At 43.3% G+C, this 17,585-nt stretch overlaps 1 protein-coding gene across 2 annotated transcripts in view; it reads right to left on the bottom strand.

The window, feature by feature from the left end:
* naaladl2 (N-acetylated alpha-linked acidic dipeptidase like 2) overlaps nucleotides 1–17,585 on the bottom strand; it is a 376,461-nt gene that overhangs the window by 260,532 nt on the left and 98,344 nt on the right. For both annotated transcript variants that reach the window (XM_080474206.1, XM_080474205.1), the window contains 2 exons: nucleotides 3,112–3,288; nucleotides 760–937 (listed from right to left, as the gene is read on the bottom strand). In XM_080474206.1, the coding sequence (XP_080330332.1) occupies nucleotides 760–937; nucleotides 3,112–3,280 (347 nt within the window). In that variant the 5' untranslated portion in view covers nucleotides 3,281–3,288. The remainder of the gene's footprint in view (nucleotides 1–759; nucleotides 938–3,111; nucleotides 3,289–17,585) is intronic.

Here is a 17,585-nt window from a genome sequence, read left to right as displayed (position 1 = left end):
TAGAAAAGTTTGGGTGTTTCGTCAACCAGCTGCCGATAAAAAAATCATGTTTGGCAGGAGAGATCATACTCCGAGAAGAATCTGCCGAACTCGCAGGCCACGCCCCCTCAAAGCAGCCACACATCTGTAAAGCGGCGCTTTAGCTTTTCAGCAGCACAGCTTATTTCTCGCTTCCAATGTTTTCAGAAAGACATTTTCAGAAATGAGAAAGTCTGTGTCCGAGGAGCTGACAGCCCTGAGTGATGCGTTCAGGTGCATCATGCTACATGCTAACGTTCTTCGGAGCTCATACAGTAGCGAGGCTACGTGCTAAACATGATGAAAATATGACTGATAGTCATTCGTGAACAGGAATGTGTGCAGCACACGGCAGTGCAGAAGTTCCAGCAGTGTGGCACAGAGATACTTCGGCCCGGACGATTGGCACCACTCAACAACATTTCTTCATTTTGTTCAGCAAGACCCTGAAGTGCTGAACTTTCTTCTTGTTCTAATGGAGGATGAATCAGCGTTTAGCCTGATGCTGCTCATTAGTTTACCTGTTCAGTGGATCTGGTAGCGCTGAGCCATGCTACATGCTACATGCTACAGTCTCTGACCCCAAACCCAAGCAATGCTCCACGTATGACTGATACACTCGTGAACAGTGAGGTGGAACACGAGTGTGTCGCACAGCCGGTCCGGTCCCTCGATCGACGGTCCGGATTGGTAACGTGGAAGTTCAAACTTCAAAGCTTCACAATGGAGAATCTGAATTACCTGAGTATGAAACAGTGGAGTCGTCTTTGGCCTTTGTGGCCTGGAGCCCTGGTGAAGTGAGAGATGTAGTCGGGGTCCTCTTGGAGTCGCTCAAACCGTCCATGGGGTGAAACTGAGACAGACTGCTGGATGGGCTCCATGAGCTCGGGATCTGGGTCAGGACCGGGGTTTGAACACCCTGGAAGTTCACAGAAAATTGAAAATAAAATCCAGTTGGTCTCGAGAGAAGGAATCCAATTGATATTGACGACCAGATTTGTTCACTTGGGTTGGAGATTTCTTTCAAACTGCAGTGAAACTAAGATTTTAACGATCATCACAGGATGAATATCATTACTGCTCGGATTGTCTTCAAGGTCCATTAACAGGTCAAGTAATGGCCACGTATTTTGAGGTTTATGTGCAAAAAGTACGACTTCTCCATTAGCTTCACGTCTCATTTGTGTTGAGTGCAATAAATGTCACGCTTGTGCTCCGACACCAAAATGAGGCAATGAATATGATTTGTTATAATATAGTTTAGTTGCAATGTCATTGTGTATTTGTTGGGCTGTGCACACACTTTGCTGGGAACTCTTCCTTTGCCATGGACTCCAGAATCTGACATCAGTTTTTAAGTGGCAGGCTTGTGCTTCTGTGTGTCTATGGAAGTGGGCGTGTTATCTAACAAGTGACAGATCAGGGTGGTGGGCAACGATGACCACTTGTTTGGGGTTCCAGGGAATTGAGGCTGGGAACATTTGGTGGGAACGTTTGTCAGCCAATGGACCATAAGTGAAGCTGAGAAGTTTAATAACACCTCAGTGTCATTTTATTTGGATCTGTTTAACTTTCTACCCCAATATCCAGTGCCAGAGAGACAGTGAACATATCATAACTGACAGCAGATCTGAGGGAAGCAGTCCACTTACGATTACCGTAATTTCAGGACTATAAGCCGCTATTTTTCTCACCAATTTGAACCCCGTGGCTTAAACAACGACCCGGAGCTTCATGCCGCCGATACATTCAGCCTCGTCACATCAGACAAGTGAATTTGCCGAATTGCTGAGTTTGTTTTTCTTTTCAGATCACATTGAAGTGACATCGGAAACATTTCTGTTGGAGGCAAAAAGAAAAAACAAACAAACTGAAACCCATCACAAGCTTAGAGTTTCTTTTTTTTTCTAGAGTCACAAGTGGATTAACTTTCTAACTCTAAATCAGTGTGATGGAAGAATAACAGACTGAAAATGGAAAAAGGAGAAATTCTTAAGGCTTGGTGTTGAGTTATAAATGATGCTTTGGAAGGCATTTGCAGGGATAGAAAAGCATCACTGATACAGAACCCCAGGCACAATTTGAAGCTGCTGTCCTTCAAAGCCGAGTAACTCCAGTCTTCTGAAGTTTCTCTCTTTTGCAGCTTCTGGCGGTGCTACATTAAATACCCTTTTTTTTTTTTCCGAGTGACAAGATTTTTCCAAAATACTGTATGTGCTGAAGTTTTTGCATGAAAAAAACCCCGTTAAAGATGGAGAGAGACGTTTGTTCAGGTTGGTGCTGTTAAAATGACACAGTCCAATATTTCCAACTGACAAGTCACGTAAAATTATAAGCATGTTGAATGGGAGCTGTACTCGTCATATTTGGAGGGGGAGCAGATGCAGTGTGGTTGTAGAATGTCTATACGTCTTTTGCAGTTTTTTACCTGTCAAATCACTTTAAATCACTTTAAATCACTTTACATCACTGTGCCTTAAACTGTGCAAGCACTGTATTTTCCCATTTTCATAGATTTTAAGATTAAGAGTGGTTTTTTTTAATAGTGTACAGCAACTTTTTAGAGTACACTAACACTAACCCTAATGTTAATCTGGTTACTAACTTGCCTGTATTGTCTTTTTGTGGGGGGTGTTGCACATAGTTTTAGCAGGGTTTAGGATTTAGTTTATTATTTAGGTGTTTGGGTTTTAGATTTATTTGTTAACATAGGTTTTCTTTCATTAACTTATAGTTATGGTTTTGGTTGGGAGGGTTTTTAACCTAGTTTTATGAAACTAATGTTAACTTTTATCACCTGTGGAAATTTGAATGGTTTCATCCAATTGAGTTCATTCATCCAAATGGTTTCATCCAATTGTATTTAAGGCGCCCTTTATCATCATTCATGGTTCTGCTGCTGGAGAAACAACACTCCTGAATCCTCCAACGCACTTTTTGCTCTTTGCACTTTTTGTTTTGCGCTTTTGAAAATAAAAAAACAAAAAGACGTGGACCACCCAAAAAGCTGACTCCGTCATCTTATGCTACTCACTGTTAAAAGCGCTTTCTGGTCAGTCTGGGGCCATATCGGGATCCGAGGCTTACACTTACCAGATCTTTGGCAGTCTACATGTTGCATCTGCATGCGGTCCACACTCGGTCCCGGTTCCTGTAGCTCCTCCTTGTCCAGGTCCCAGTCCAGGTCCAGCGCTCCAGAGCAGTGCAAGACCTCACTGACCAGCGGGCCTCCCTGGGCATCAGACACCTTCCGGTATGCCATGGTATCACCTGCATTACAGGGGAATGGAGCTTGAGTCAACCTCAGCCTGCGAGGCCAAACCATCTCAGACAAGTGAAACCATGTATGAGTTCCTAGAAATAGGATGCTTGTGCTTTTTAAAAGAAACTTATTTGTGAGCTGGAACAATATTAAAGTTACTGACAGTCGGACTTATCTTTCATGTTGTTTTCAGGATAAATAAGATCTCAGTGAAAGAGTAACAGAGCTACTGTATAATGGAAACAGCTGCTTTCTATACCTACCGATCTATTTGTTACCAATGCATACATATTACATCATGTCTGTATGAGCGCATTCACATTCCACTCTTTAATCTGGACCGTCTCGAGTCTCCTCAGGGAAAAAAACGTTTTGTTCCGCCGACGCTCTCAGGAATCTCTCAGGAGCTCTGAACCGGAGCGAACAAGATCTCCGGTCCCCTTGAAAAGCTCGGTCTTGGTTTGCTTGCAAACGGCTTTTCCAGCGGGTGGAGTGAGAGGACATGACGTAGAGCACAATGCATTCTGGGTAGTAGACGAACAAAACTAACTGTGCGAATCAGGAGAAGCAGACCCAGTAAGAAAAAGTTGGGAAATATCTTGTGGGCAGGCGTGGAGAAAAGAGGAAGAAGTAATGAGGAAGATGTAGTGATGAAGACTCTCATTGAAATCTGGTTTGAAGACTATAAATTGCTGTTGTGGCTACCCATTAGCCACGAGCTAACGAGCCTAACCACCCCGGGCTAAAGAGGCGGGACTTCCTCTTTCCATCCGGACCAATCAATGAGCCATGTTTCTTCTTTACTTCCTCTCTGCTCAGTGTTTGTTTTGGGTGACAGCGCCCCCAAACCAGCAGCTTGTGTAACTGCGTGACATTTTCCAGGAGGTTTGTTCCGGACTCTAAAGTGAATGTGAACGCCACCCAACCAAATGAAGGGGTGAAAATTCTCGCTCCGCCCCTTCTGAAGTGAACCGAGACTCGGATTATCCGAATGTGAAAGGTCCCTGATGGAGGCGGCCGCCATACAAGGCTCATAATCCATACTTTGGGAGTAATCTTGCTCCTTCAGCAGAAGACTGCTAATCTATATAAAACTGACTCATAACAAGGCCAAAAAGTCAGTCTAGTTTCTTAAAATGTCATAGTAGTCATCACTTAGTAAAACCTTGCTTGCAGTGTTAGAAAACCATCTTGGTTTATTTCCTGTTTTTCTTAACACTGTAATGAGCAGCTTCCTCTGATCCCCCCCCCCCCCCCCCCCCCACTTCCACGAATTCATGGAATCCAAAATCAACTTGCCTCTGGGCGACTCATTCAGGAATAACAGAGAGCCAACATGGCCGCCGGTTCATGAACGTGTCAGTCAAACCTGCAGACTATTGAATGACCAACAATCTGTAAACCATGAGGCTCAAAGTGAGACACCCGAGCATGAAGCACAAATCATTTGAAATCCAAGCACGACCCCTGACAGAATACTGCATGTTAGACATATGTAATCTGCCCTGAGAATTATTGGTGGCGAGTGCTGGCAGTGTGCGCTGAAAGCCTTACATCAGCTGCCTGGGTCAGATTATGACTGCTCATTTAACTTAACGTAATGCTCACATTAGTGTTGGATATAGAAGAAAATGTGAATAATGTGTTGAAAAGCTACTTGCACCGAGAGACCGACCAGAGACTCTCAGCGCACAATTATGAGGACGAAGAGCACCACAGAGCGCTAGGATTAAGTCACATGCATTAGTGTGAAGCAAGAGGAAGCTGAGGAATAGAGTTAGATGTTGGATCAGAGGGGATATGGAATTCATCTACCAAGTGGTAAATTTGTACATTTACTTGTGTTGTGTGTGTCTGGGCCTGGGCTGGGCTCAATACATCTCCTGAACAGCATCATTAAACCCCACCACGGGTGAAGCAATGCTGTGTGTGTGTGTGTGTGTGTGTGTGTGTGTGTGTGTGTGTGTGTGTGTGTGTGTGTGTGTGTGTGTGTGTGTGTGTGTGTGTGTGTGTGTGTGTGTGTGTGTGTGTGTGTGTGTGTGTGTGGTATCAGATTGAGAATCTGCTGCGGTAAACCGGCCAGCCGGTGGCTCGGCACGTCATCAAGTTTAATGGTGCTTTTAACACGCTCCACCGTCAAAGTCCACCACGGATGGGCAAACGAACCGCCCAATCGATAAACAATCGGGGTGAAATTTCTTTTTTAAAAAAGGCAAAGAAAACTGGCAATCACAATCTGTGGGCCTGTATTCTGTGAAAACCTATCACATTACTCTTGATGGGTTTGCTAATATCACCAAGGAACACTTAAAGGAACATGAGAGGAAAATAATATCCAATGTTTCCGGTTCAATCAGGTGTGATTGTGAGTTTCAGTTGCAGTACAACATCCAGATGGATAGGAGGTTGGATTTATGGTTGTACTGCTCATGTGGCATATTTGGTCCATATTGGTTGATTGCAATGATGTTTTAGTTCCAGGATGTGCTGAACTTGGAAAAAAATAATAATCATCATAAAAAAAAAAAAGTCATGTTTCTGAGTTTGTATTTGCTTTTCAGGCCTTTCCCAGCAGCTGCAGCAATTACCGAACACCAAACCACATCAGAACACGATAATTGCTGGCCGCGCTTATGATTGTCATTTCACAATTCCATATCACTGGAGCTCTGAATTGGCCCGAGATGTCTGAGTGACAGCTGAACTGTCCTCGGTTCAGACAGAGCATCCATTTCTGTGTTAGAAAGCCATTTGGAGAGGAGACTGAGACTGAAAGGAGAAAGGGTACAGAGACGGTGGCAATTAGAAGAGGCGTCCTGGAGAGACAAGTAAGAGTTCTGTGGGGAGAAAAAGCACAAGAGGCGGTGGCAGGGACACAAAGCCAACTGCTGAAGAACAGGAAGGCTGCATGGAAGAGGCAGAGTGTTTATAGATGAATGAGAGAGGGTAAAAAGCAGAGGGAAGAGGTCTGGGAGTTCCCTGCCATCAATCTTCAATGCTCCACCACACTTTCATTACTTCTGGCTCAATGCAGATGAAGGCTCCTCTCAGTATAATGGAACAAAAGTTCATTTAACTGCTGACCTCTTGTTACAGTCCCGCACGCTGCACTGCGCTCCACCTGATCCACCTGATCCACCTATCACTGCTGAACGGGGAAGTCTCCGTTTTATCCACAATACCTCGCCCCTGTTTTAATGGGGGAGTTTTACACATTTAAGTCAGCTTTACAAGGCTTCTTTTTTTTTTTTTTTAAAGCTCTCTTTCTTTACATGGCACAGAAACAAGGTATTTCAATAAGGTGAAATACATTTAAGGAATTTAATCTGCTGCATTGAATCCAAGCAAATGTTCAATGGAACCACAAAGAAACTAGTTGTGGCCATTCTTAAAAAAACAAAACAAAAAACAAAAAAACCCCAAAGCTATTAAGTTCAGTGAATTGAATTCCACGCTCACCAGCTACACTTTTCTGGTGGAGTTGTTCAACTCTTTAGACCAGGGCTGTCAACCATAAGGCTCGTGGGCCACAACTGGCGACAATCTGGCCGCACCACCAAACAAATTGGAAAGATTTCTAACAAAACATTAGACAACTTAAGAAAAAGTCCCAGAAGATGACATCCCATAAGTCCTTGTGCTATCCCATTTGACAGCACCTGATTCAATTTATTACTTTATGATATATTTTATTATTTCCATGATGACGGGCGCCTCTCCTGCACACATGTCACTGGTGTGCATGTATGGGTCCACATGTACACCTGTGTCGTATTACAGGTATTTCAGCTGTTTACTTGTTTTTTAATGACCTATTTCTAAAACTACAACAATTATGTCAACATAAAGAGAAGCGGCTTCTCCAACATTCAGACTGCAAGTGAAGACACAAAGCTGTGCCTGTTTACACAACCATGGTCAGAGTCACAGAAAACTTTTTAGAAATGGCTCCTAAGGTGGAACTTTTTGACGAAGCTCCGCCTCCGTCTTCATGGGAACAGGACCAAATGCAAATTTGTGGAAATGCTCAGGCTCCGTCTCCATGTGCATGGCAATAACAACAACGGTGGCCTCCGTGGGTTCATGACTCCCGGTCCATATTCTCCTGGGACTTGGTACTTTTATTTTGACAGTCACCGTAATAACAATCCGACTTGGTGGTCTGTCCACTAGAATGTCCGTGTTCTCCCATTATTGCTGTTTATGGCATATTGTTCATCGTTGGCTGCAGTTTAGGTGTAAACGGACTTCGTCTTCAAAACATTGGCATGTAAACGCAAAAACTTCCTGAACCGACGACACATAACTGATGTGTTTTCACGTGAGACGTTGTGGCGTACGGGTCTCGAGGTCACAGGAGTACAGGAAACGTGACCCAGCAAGAGGTTCGACCGTATTAACTTTGATTTGAGCAGATTTGTGCGTATTGCCTCGTGTACAATTTGTCTGAAAAGTCACAAAATGACAGACCTGATTGTTTGAAGCACTCGGGTGCAGTTTAAGTTTACTGCCAGCAATCTGAACCAAATGGCACAAGAGAGTAGCTTTCCTCACCAGAGCAGCGATCAACTTTAATCACCTGAAGTAGTAAGTTCTAAACTGAGGTATTTGTTCGCCTTCGTCCGACTGCTGCTCCACTGCCCTCCTGTCATTTCAAGTTACGTGCTGCCTTGAAGCCTGTGACCGAAACATCCACTGACTTTAAAGTTCCCTTTCAATAAATCATGTGCCGAGGGCTTGCAGGAATTCTTTTTTCTTTTTTTTAAGCCTCGTCTTGAATTCTGGACAAAAACAAAAGTGTTTGCTCTCTGAGCTCGCAGCTCCATTTCAAAGAGAAACAACAGCTGAGACACCTTCTCAGGCCGGATTTCAACCGGAGCAGCAGCCTCTCCATCTCAGTGGAGAGAAGTACTGCAACTGCACTGCAACACCTGTTACAAGATACATGAGCGGTGGAGCTCGCACACGTCACAGCGGCTGTTCTTAGGATTGGAATCAGGAAATGACCATTTTAACAACCAAACAAAACAAAGAAAGCCGACCATGAGAACTTGAGCCACTTCGATAAGGACCAAAGTGTTTTCACTCCATTATTGTCAGAGCGTCGACGAAACTGCAGTTCTTGAGGAAAGTGACTTCAATGTCATGGCCTATGGTGGTGGACATGACTTCAACGTGAGTATTCATGTTATACAGGTGACCAAGAGGGAGCATCATATTTATACAGTTTTGTTAGATTTTTGGTTATTTTCTCAAGTTGTATTTTATTGAGAAAAAAAAGGTGATCTGAGGATTGTGTAACCAAGAAACTGAGGTTTAGATTGCTAATGCTGAAGCTTGTCTGCATTCTAAGGTTAGGTAGGTACCCAAAGGTTTTGGGACATTTCAGATATATAAATGACATCTGTATCGACAACCATATTCATTACAGCAACATGGTGTATGATACTTTGCATACAATCCTACATGATTGCTCCGTAGTGAAAGAGTCCGGGTTGTAACTCAGAGACGACGAAACGTTGAGCCACAAAATCTGTCCATGGGAATGATCCGCAAACTATTTACTTGTGGTGGTTTCAGTGGGGTTCACATTTCTGTGCTGCAAATTACAAGTTGTAAAAAAAAGAAAATTTAAAAAAGCCTGAATGACCACAATGAACGGGGGACAAATCCAATAAATTATGCAGTTCGTTCAATGAGTCATAACTGTCTCCCTATTACAAGCACCTGCAAATCAAAACGGGCCATTTTAAAAGCAATCATTTTCAGAGTCAAACTGTAGAACTAATTCTGCATAGCAAACGGCAAATGGCTGATGCAACAGCCACTCTGTGTGACCTTCATCGCTCATCATCAACAACGCCGCCGCTTTGAAGAGATGAAGAGAATTAGCATTAGTATGCCGCAACAAAGTCACCCGTCAGATCCGCTCTCTGATGTGGAAAAGCAGGAACACGTGGACCTTTTTGCGTTGGAAATAATCGGGCATTCCGGAAACTGAACGGCACCTTTATCCTCCTCACCAAGAAAACTTTTAGCTTCAAACTGATTGATGGATCGGCCGCATCGTCGGCCACCGTCCGCCGGTATTCACTTCTCTTTCACTAATTAGGTTGTCCGGTGATCAGAGCAGAGCTGAAGAAATAATAGTCGGGGGAGGATTTCCCCAAACGCGCCTCCTCACCAATCATTACACTTGACACGACCTTGTCAGCCGCACCAGTTAGAGAGTATGAGGCGAGCCGTCAGTCACCGCGGTGCCTCTTTCCTCAGCACCAAAAAGTACTGGGAATACAGCGCGCTCGCAAAGACGACAAATTATTCATACTTCCTAATACATTATACATTAAAACAGCCTCAAAGTTCCTATTTAATGTATATTGTCACATACATGAATAAAAGAGGTGCCGATTATACAATCGCTCTCACACCCTGATGGGACGCCCTACAATACGCTGCCATAATGGAAGTGATGGTTACCGCTGGGGAATAATAAGGAACGCTAACCACAGAGTAATGGAATGATTGAGTCGTCTCCATGGAGACAGGAGCTCGTTCTGTGGTCGTCATCAGTAAATGAGGTGGAATCACATGGTTGTAGGAAGCTAAACTCCATCTGATGTCTGGGAGAGCAAAAGTGCAAATCTGTTTTAAAAACAGGTTACCAGCGTCTGGTTGTAATCTGCTTTAAAAGATTTAATTGAGGGCGACATGGGGCAGACGACCACAGCAAGACGGTCGAGGTCTTTCTTCACAGCAGGCAGACCTCAGTTCACGTCAAGATGGTGTGTGTGGGGAGTTTGCATGTTCTAAGGCTGCATCAGTTTTCTAGAGGTACTTTCTTATTTTTTCATGAATCCAAAGATGTGTTCTTCATGTAGGCAGGACTGTTAGTTTGAACATTTGGAAATCAGATATTGCACAAAGCACACGTCCAGAAAAACTTCAGAAGGTGAAAAGGTCACATGACTTTAACATAATGCTCATGCAGATTCCATCCAAGTGCTGTGAGATCGTGAATCGCCAAGAATAGTGTTGCAGCCTCATTGACAATATGGCTGCAACACCATTGCAGCATCTGTGCAGTTTCGTCATTTACACCCCGGCTGTGGTGTGTCTGTCTCGTGTTGGCATCGGTCCGCACAGCCAAACGTGCACTTTATTCATGTTTGCATGAAATAGAATCTGTGTCGCCATCCACAGCCGCGCCATCAACATCTGCACGGCGCCATGTAGCAGCGAGAGTTTGTTACAGGCTGCAGGGCCGTCAGAGAAAAACCTTTATTTTCGTAGTGTTCATGAATTAAACATGGGTTCCCCCGGGGGTGCTGAGGTAGAGCAGAGGCTTTATGGATCCCTCACTCTCTCCCTTCTGCATTAAATCTTCTGAATACCATGGGCCACATCTCGCAATGTTAAACACGGGAAACAATAACAGGCAAACATTCTTATCTTGCCAATTTTTTCCTTCTTCATTGTTTCTTGTTTTCTTGCTCGGTTCCTGGCTCCGCTCTCGTTCCCACTACTCCCAGGCTTGAAGCTTACAGCCAGTCCATTAAAAACTACATTACCCACAAGTCAACAGGTCATACTGTCCATTATGGCACAAAGGTCAGGTTTTTCCAATATGATGTAAGTGGATTTTGAGGAAACAGAGCAGGTTGGCATCATAGTGCGTCGAAGCTCGCTTTTTATTCCCAATGCGAACAGTAATATCTAATAGTGCCTGTGAGTCACGGATCTGAAGTTTTAGTTTTAAAACTGCAAAAAGGAACCCAAACATTGCAGAGTTTAAATGAACCAATATCAAATATTTGTTTTTCTGGTTCCATGGAGATGTTAAAACAACCATCCTAAACTCGATTTTTGTTTTGTTTTTTATCCTTGGAAAAAAAAAAAAAAAACATTGATGAAGGTTCAAAGTGTGAAGAAGAAAAAAAAGTACATTAACATGACGTTTCTACAAGTCAAAAAGTGGAAAGGTTTGTTGCTCGTTATTTGTTTTCTGAAAGTAATTTGCCAGAGAGTTCTGCTTCAAAGCTCGGACGTTGGGTGAAGCACGGGGTGTAATCCTGTTTGTTTGGCCCACGGTACTTTTTCGTCAGCTCAATGAAGCGCCAACCTCTTATTTTCTTACTTGTAGCTTGTGGATTATGAGGATTAAGAATGTGATTGATGTGATAAGCAGCAAAATGCATTTTGAATGTTAATAACGCCAACAATTATGTTATTTTGGACTCGTTTATATGACATTTCTACTAAAAATTTATATTTTTTGTTTTTGCTTCAGAAAGCTTTGTTGTTTAAATGCCAACATTTTGAAAATGATGTTTATTTACACAAAAATGGCAAAAACGCTGACAAAAAGGTAGTTTTCATGAAGGGCCACTAGTGGGCGCTGTTGGTTGTTTTTCAGACACACATTCACGCAGACAAGGATACGCTCTAAACACTAACAATGGGAGTATACAGACATCCATTTGGACAGGCCACCAAGTTAGACTGATATTTCGCTGATTGTCAAAATGAATGTACCAAGTCAAGGAGAAAATGGACTGGGAGTCATGACACCATGGAGGAAACTTTGGCCAGCAACTGAGCATGTGCAGAAGGACTACTTACTATGGCCTCAGTGCTCATGTGCAGTAGCAGCATTTCCAACATTTACTTATTTATTTATTTTACCTTTATTTTAACAGAATAACCTGGTTGAGATTCAAATCTCTTTTTGAGAGTGTCCTGGCCAAGACAAGCAGCAGTACATTAAAGTTCCAGACAAAACAGGCACCTAAAACATATAATACACATAAAACACACAAGAAAAATGTCCGTACATTAAAATCATGCAAATTTGTTTAAAAAGAAATGCCCATACATTTAAATTAAGTCCATCATTCAAAACATCTGCTAGTCGCTAAGCAATTTCAAAAGGCTCCAGTGAAACCAGGTTTTTAATTTTCAGGGTTTTTTAGTAGTTCGTTCCAAGCTGCTGGAGCCACAAACCTCAACGCCTTTTATCAGCAGTTCAGTCCCGACTTTAGGAACAGAAAGTAGAAGAAGATTCTGCGAGCGAAGATCATGAGTCTGTGTTTCTGGGACTGATGTAGGTCTGACGGTAGGATGGGAGCAGACCTAAAACGCACTTATAAATAAGAACACACCAATGATTGAGTCTCTGAGCACATAAAGAAAACACGAGTCTACAGCAGACAATCATGCGTCAGACTTTTTAGAATTGGTGACTCACATAAAGACGGAGCTCCAGCGTATTTAAAAAGTCGGGTTTTCATTCGTTTCCACAGAGATGGAGTCGGAGTCTTTCAGAAAGTTGCATTTTGAATGGCCTTGAGCACCGTCGTCATGTAAACAGACCTGAAGAAATGCAATGGAAGTTTTGCGTTTTCATATGAAAATCTTAACAGGGCCTTAATCACATTAACAAATTATTTTGATACACTGCAATCAACTTTTGATTAATTGTGCAGCCTTATGCTTCATACATATAAACCAATAGGAAATGACGTTGGCATACTCCTTCATACGGTTAACATCCCCACCAGGATTTCTTACAGAGTGAGTAGAAATGGCCAATAAACTCTGACAGGTTGTGCAGTACATCCGAGACATTGAGCAGCACTACATTTCCTGGACCAGTCCACTTCCTGTCCGAGTTCTGTTAAACAATTTGGAACATTTTTAACTTCAATCTTTACTAGAGTCACAACTCAAATGAAAGCAACCGCTAAAATCCCTGCACACATAAAAGCAGCCTTTCAGGGCCTTTTGATGAAACCCAATAAGACCTCACCACCAGTTGAAATGATTTAAAGGGCTCCATTTCTGTATTGTGATTACATCAAACTTCTTATTGGCATAATGCAGCCTCAACTTCCACATACAGATAGTGTTCACAGTTTTCATTACTGCCGTGGCTTCAAGAAAGGAGTGATGCTGTCGTCATTGCATTGACATGTACAATTTGCCCCACAGATGATCAACGACGTCTCTTTCTTTCATGAGACACACAAACCAAAACAAAGCTGAAACTCAAAGCTCCCTTTACTTTCTTTCCAGATAATAGAAGTCCGGAGTGGATGAGAACGCTTAGCTTCCACTAACTGATAGGCCTGATGTGTAATTAATGGTCTGACATGCGCTAATGGAGCTAATGATGCTAACTGCACTAGCATATGGCCGCCCCATGAGGATCCACACTCGGCGCTCTAATTTAGATAAATGACGCCCCAGGTTATGCGATGCAATTTGCATTTTATTTGGCGGAGGCCATGGGAAAAGCAGGGGATTAAATGGGGGGGGGGGGGGATCAAACAGGAGAGCTTTACAGGTTTGGGGGGGGGATGGGACGGCTTTGGAGATGTGAACGTTCCTGCGTGGGGTCGGATCTCCCGTTGGCCACGCACCCGGCTGTTGTCAGATAAAAGGATTAGAAAGAGAAGGGGCTGAGGGCAGATGTCAGGGACAGGTAAATAATTGAAATGGAAAATAAAGACAACGGAAAGTGTGTGGGTGCGTTTGCGTGTACTTTAGTGAAGCATTAGGATTCATAATCACCGTATATATATTTTGCCTTTGGGATCCCTCGGATGGAAAACCCCAAGATGTACTGGAAATAATATAACCAGTGTCTATGCAGGTAGAGCACTGCCCGCTGCTCCTAATTTAATTTAATTTAATTTAATTTTTTATTCAAATTTCTTTGACAGATTGTTAAACAATTCTTGTTCTTATTCGTCACACGGAGGAGAGGTGGGCTACGAGCTAAGATCGCAGCTGACCTTCACAAACAAAACATCAGTTCCATGTCCCCACTTTGCCTCCTCTGGCTCAGCAAGACTCAAACTGTGGATCACATTGAACCACCTGACCTCTTGTGTACACTGAAAACAACAAAAGATCAAATCATTTCATCAGGGGACTAAATGACATGAGTCAAACCAATTCACCCATAACATGTTATTAATTGTACAATTACCAGATAAATCAATGCATCTACAAAAAGGTACTTGAAGTAATCTTGCTCTGTAAAAAAATGTAACATAATACATGACAATACATGAACACGGCATACAGTAAAAAGTGAGGCAAAAAAACGTGTAGTTCCTCAAATTGCATCCGCATCCAATGACCGGCACACATGAACTGCCTTCTCCATGGTGTTGAACTACAGACGCTGCTGGAGCGCCTGCAACCCTGTTGCCTCGCTATTCAACTCAACAACGCTCAACCGGCCGGATAGTTCTTGTAAAGTATTTGTGAAAAGGGTCTTATGATGCAGAATCCACTTTCTAATAGTTTTTCAGCAAGTACTAATCGTCTCCATACCTGGACTGACGTCCCAGAAGTGAAGACAGTCTGTCCTCTCTGTCCCTGGCTTGTTTCAGGTTTTAAAAAGTGTGTTGCTCCAACCAGCCAATCAGAAATCAAACCCTATTATAGTGTCATCGGGGGGTTTAGCCAATCCCAATCAAGGTAGGCCCTCCCTTTGACTCCTCCCACAATTAGGCAGCTCTGCTCTGGCACATGGCACCACGAGAGGAAGTACTTCCTCCTCTTCCCAAGATGGGCATGTGTGGGCGGAGCCAGTCCCAGCTCACACAGACACAGCAGATTCTGAATGCAGCTCCTATGATCCAATATTCAAATGAGGAAAATCAAGGAGGAGCTAGAAACTTTGAAGACAATGTTGCTTGGACCAAGTGAAAGTGTCGAAAAGCTGGATATAATATATCATATTATATATATCTATAGATAGAATAAGATAGATATATAGACATAAGATATAGATAGATAGATAGATAGATAGATAGATAGATAGATAATTAACTCCTTTAATTCCCTTTCTAAGATAGAAATCAAGGGGTTGCATAGGGGTGTGTGTGTGTGTGTGTGTGTGTGTGTGGGGGGGGGTGGCTTAGCTGTGCAGCCCAAAAGACTATGCAGCCCATGATTGTGTGACGCCTCACTGGAAGTCAATTTTAATCCCCTTAATGAATTCTATGTTGTCGTTTAGTTTCTTCTGTGAGGAACACCCACGTTCTAGCAGAAAGTATCTTCATGCAATCAGAAAGACAAATGAGATTGTTTTGCTCACCCACCATGCGACTCGGTTTATGATGAACTTCTACTTTTGTTGAAAGTCACACCTTCTCTCAAGCTCCCTGCTACACACACACACACACACACACACACACACACACACACACACACACACTCACACACACACACACACACACACACACACACACACACCACACACACACACACACACACACACACACACACACACACACACTTAGCTATATAATATAGCCAGGATCATGCTGCTACTGAACGACTAATGCGCATCACTCAATTATCACCTATCTACTGACACACACACACACACACACACACACACACACACACAACACACACACACACACACACACACACACACACACACAACACACCACACACAACACACACACACACACACACACAACACACACACACACACACACACACACACACACACACACACACACACACACACACACACACACACCTCCTCCACAGCTGCACCATCTTCTAAGGTGATGAACAAAATAAATTCTTAATGTTTTAGCGAGGCACCAGAAGCCTCTCGCTTCCCAGGTGAGGCCTCTTGTCATTGTCATCATTCGGTAAGTTCAAAAGTTAGATGCAGGGAAGAGGTTGTAAATAACCAATTCACTGTGAGGTGAGGAACAGAACGAACAGCCCTCTGGAATACTCGTTCGTTATTTACCGCTGTACTCATTTATTGTACAGACGAGCTATTTGCTATCACTCTGGTGGAAGTTTCAGTACGCGGCATTTCAGCAGTCGCTTTTTTCCCAGTTCACATGGAGATGAAGAGCTTTTTTGATAATGTTGCCACCCGACAAGTTCTTTTCACAAACAATGGTGTCATGTAAAGAAACACCACAAAAGTGTGCTGTTTAAATTTTAAACACTGTCATGTAATCATAGCGATAGAAAAGGTAGGAAAAATCTCTGACATAAGCAAGGAATTAGAAATCCAGTGGAAACCCAAAAATAGGGTGTTTCAAACACCAAGGCAAGCGACATGTTAGTCACCTTCCTCAACAAAAGGTTTATGTTGTTGTCGGCATGTATTTATCAATTTGTTTTGTCTGGAGGGTATTTTAACAACTTTTTCAAAAGTCTATCAACCCCCAAATTGCATGAAATCTTCAGGGATGATTTGTCATCATTCAAGGACAAATTCCATTCGATTTTTGAGGACGTTAACGGCAAACAGTTTCCGAATAAATCCCCAAAAAACTGAAACGAAATGTCCCATACAAAGCGGATGAGAGGCACCTCATGGAGGAGGTCAAAGGAGATCAGTGCCTGTTGCCATGGAGACGCTCCTCTGCTCTGTGTCTCACACAGTACCTGCTAGTTAGCATCGATATGAGCTAATGGCTAACATGCTAGCGACGCTAAGTCTTTTCCACAAACAAATTAGTGAAGGTCTGGCGCTCTACTGAGTGTAGCTCTAGTTATACAAAATTTTCCTTTAGTCCTCTTATAAAATAGTCCTTTTATTCAGAAAAAGAAGAGGAAAACTGGACCTCAGCTGGCCCTGTCCGATCACCGTGGCATCAGCATGACGATTAAATCCGTCCCTTCTTGCGTTACCCATTTCCTTATTTTGCAGCAAAGCAGGCCACGTATTCTGCTGCTGAAGTCACCTTCCAGATTCTATTCAGCTGCGCTCTTAACCAGGAGCAGCGAACCGCTCGGCAGGGCGGGGGCGGGTGGCGCATGGCCTTCACCATCTGTACCTGCCACCAGACATGCACACATCGCTCGCTATGCCTCCCCCGAGCGCCTTGTCGACTCCCCTGTAAACATCAACAGAGGCAGAAGAAAAGCATATGTAGCCACACACGACACTCTGCTGGGAGAAACATGCATGTAGACCTAAACACACATGTAAACACACTCTAATGGCTTCCTGAGCCAAATAGATCCTACAGAGAGAAGATCAGTATCACAGGTCCAAATCTACCTGGCAACCCCTGCAGGCTGTGTGTGTGTGTTTGTGTGTGTGTGTGTGTGTGTGTGTGTGTGTGTGTGTGTGTGTGTGTGTGTGTGTGTGTGTGTGTGTGTGTGTGTGTGTGTGTGTGTGTGTGTGTGTGTGGTGTGTGTTGTGTGTGTGGTGTGTGTGTGTGTGTGTGTGTGAGCTGCGACTGAACAAGTGAAAGATAATATCATACAGATAGACAGAAACAAGCAAAAGGTGTAATTTTCGCGG

Source organism: Lipophrys pholis (genome assembly GCF_963383615.2).
Source record: "Lipophrys pholis genome assembly, chromosome: 10".
NCBI lineage: Eukaryota > Metazoa > Chordata > Actinopteri > Blenniiformes > Blenniidae > Lipophrys > Lipophrys pholis.
The sequence above is the reverse complement of the archived record's forward strand: the minus strand, read 5'-3'. Positions and strand labels throughout refer to the sequence as shown.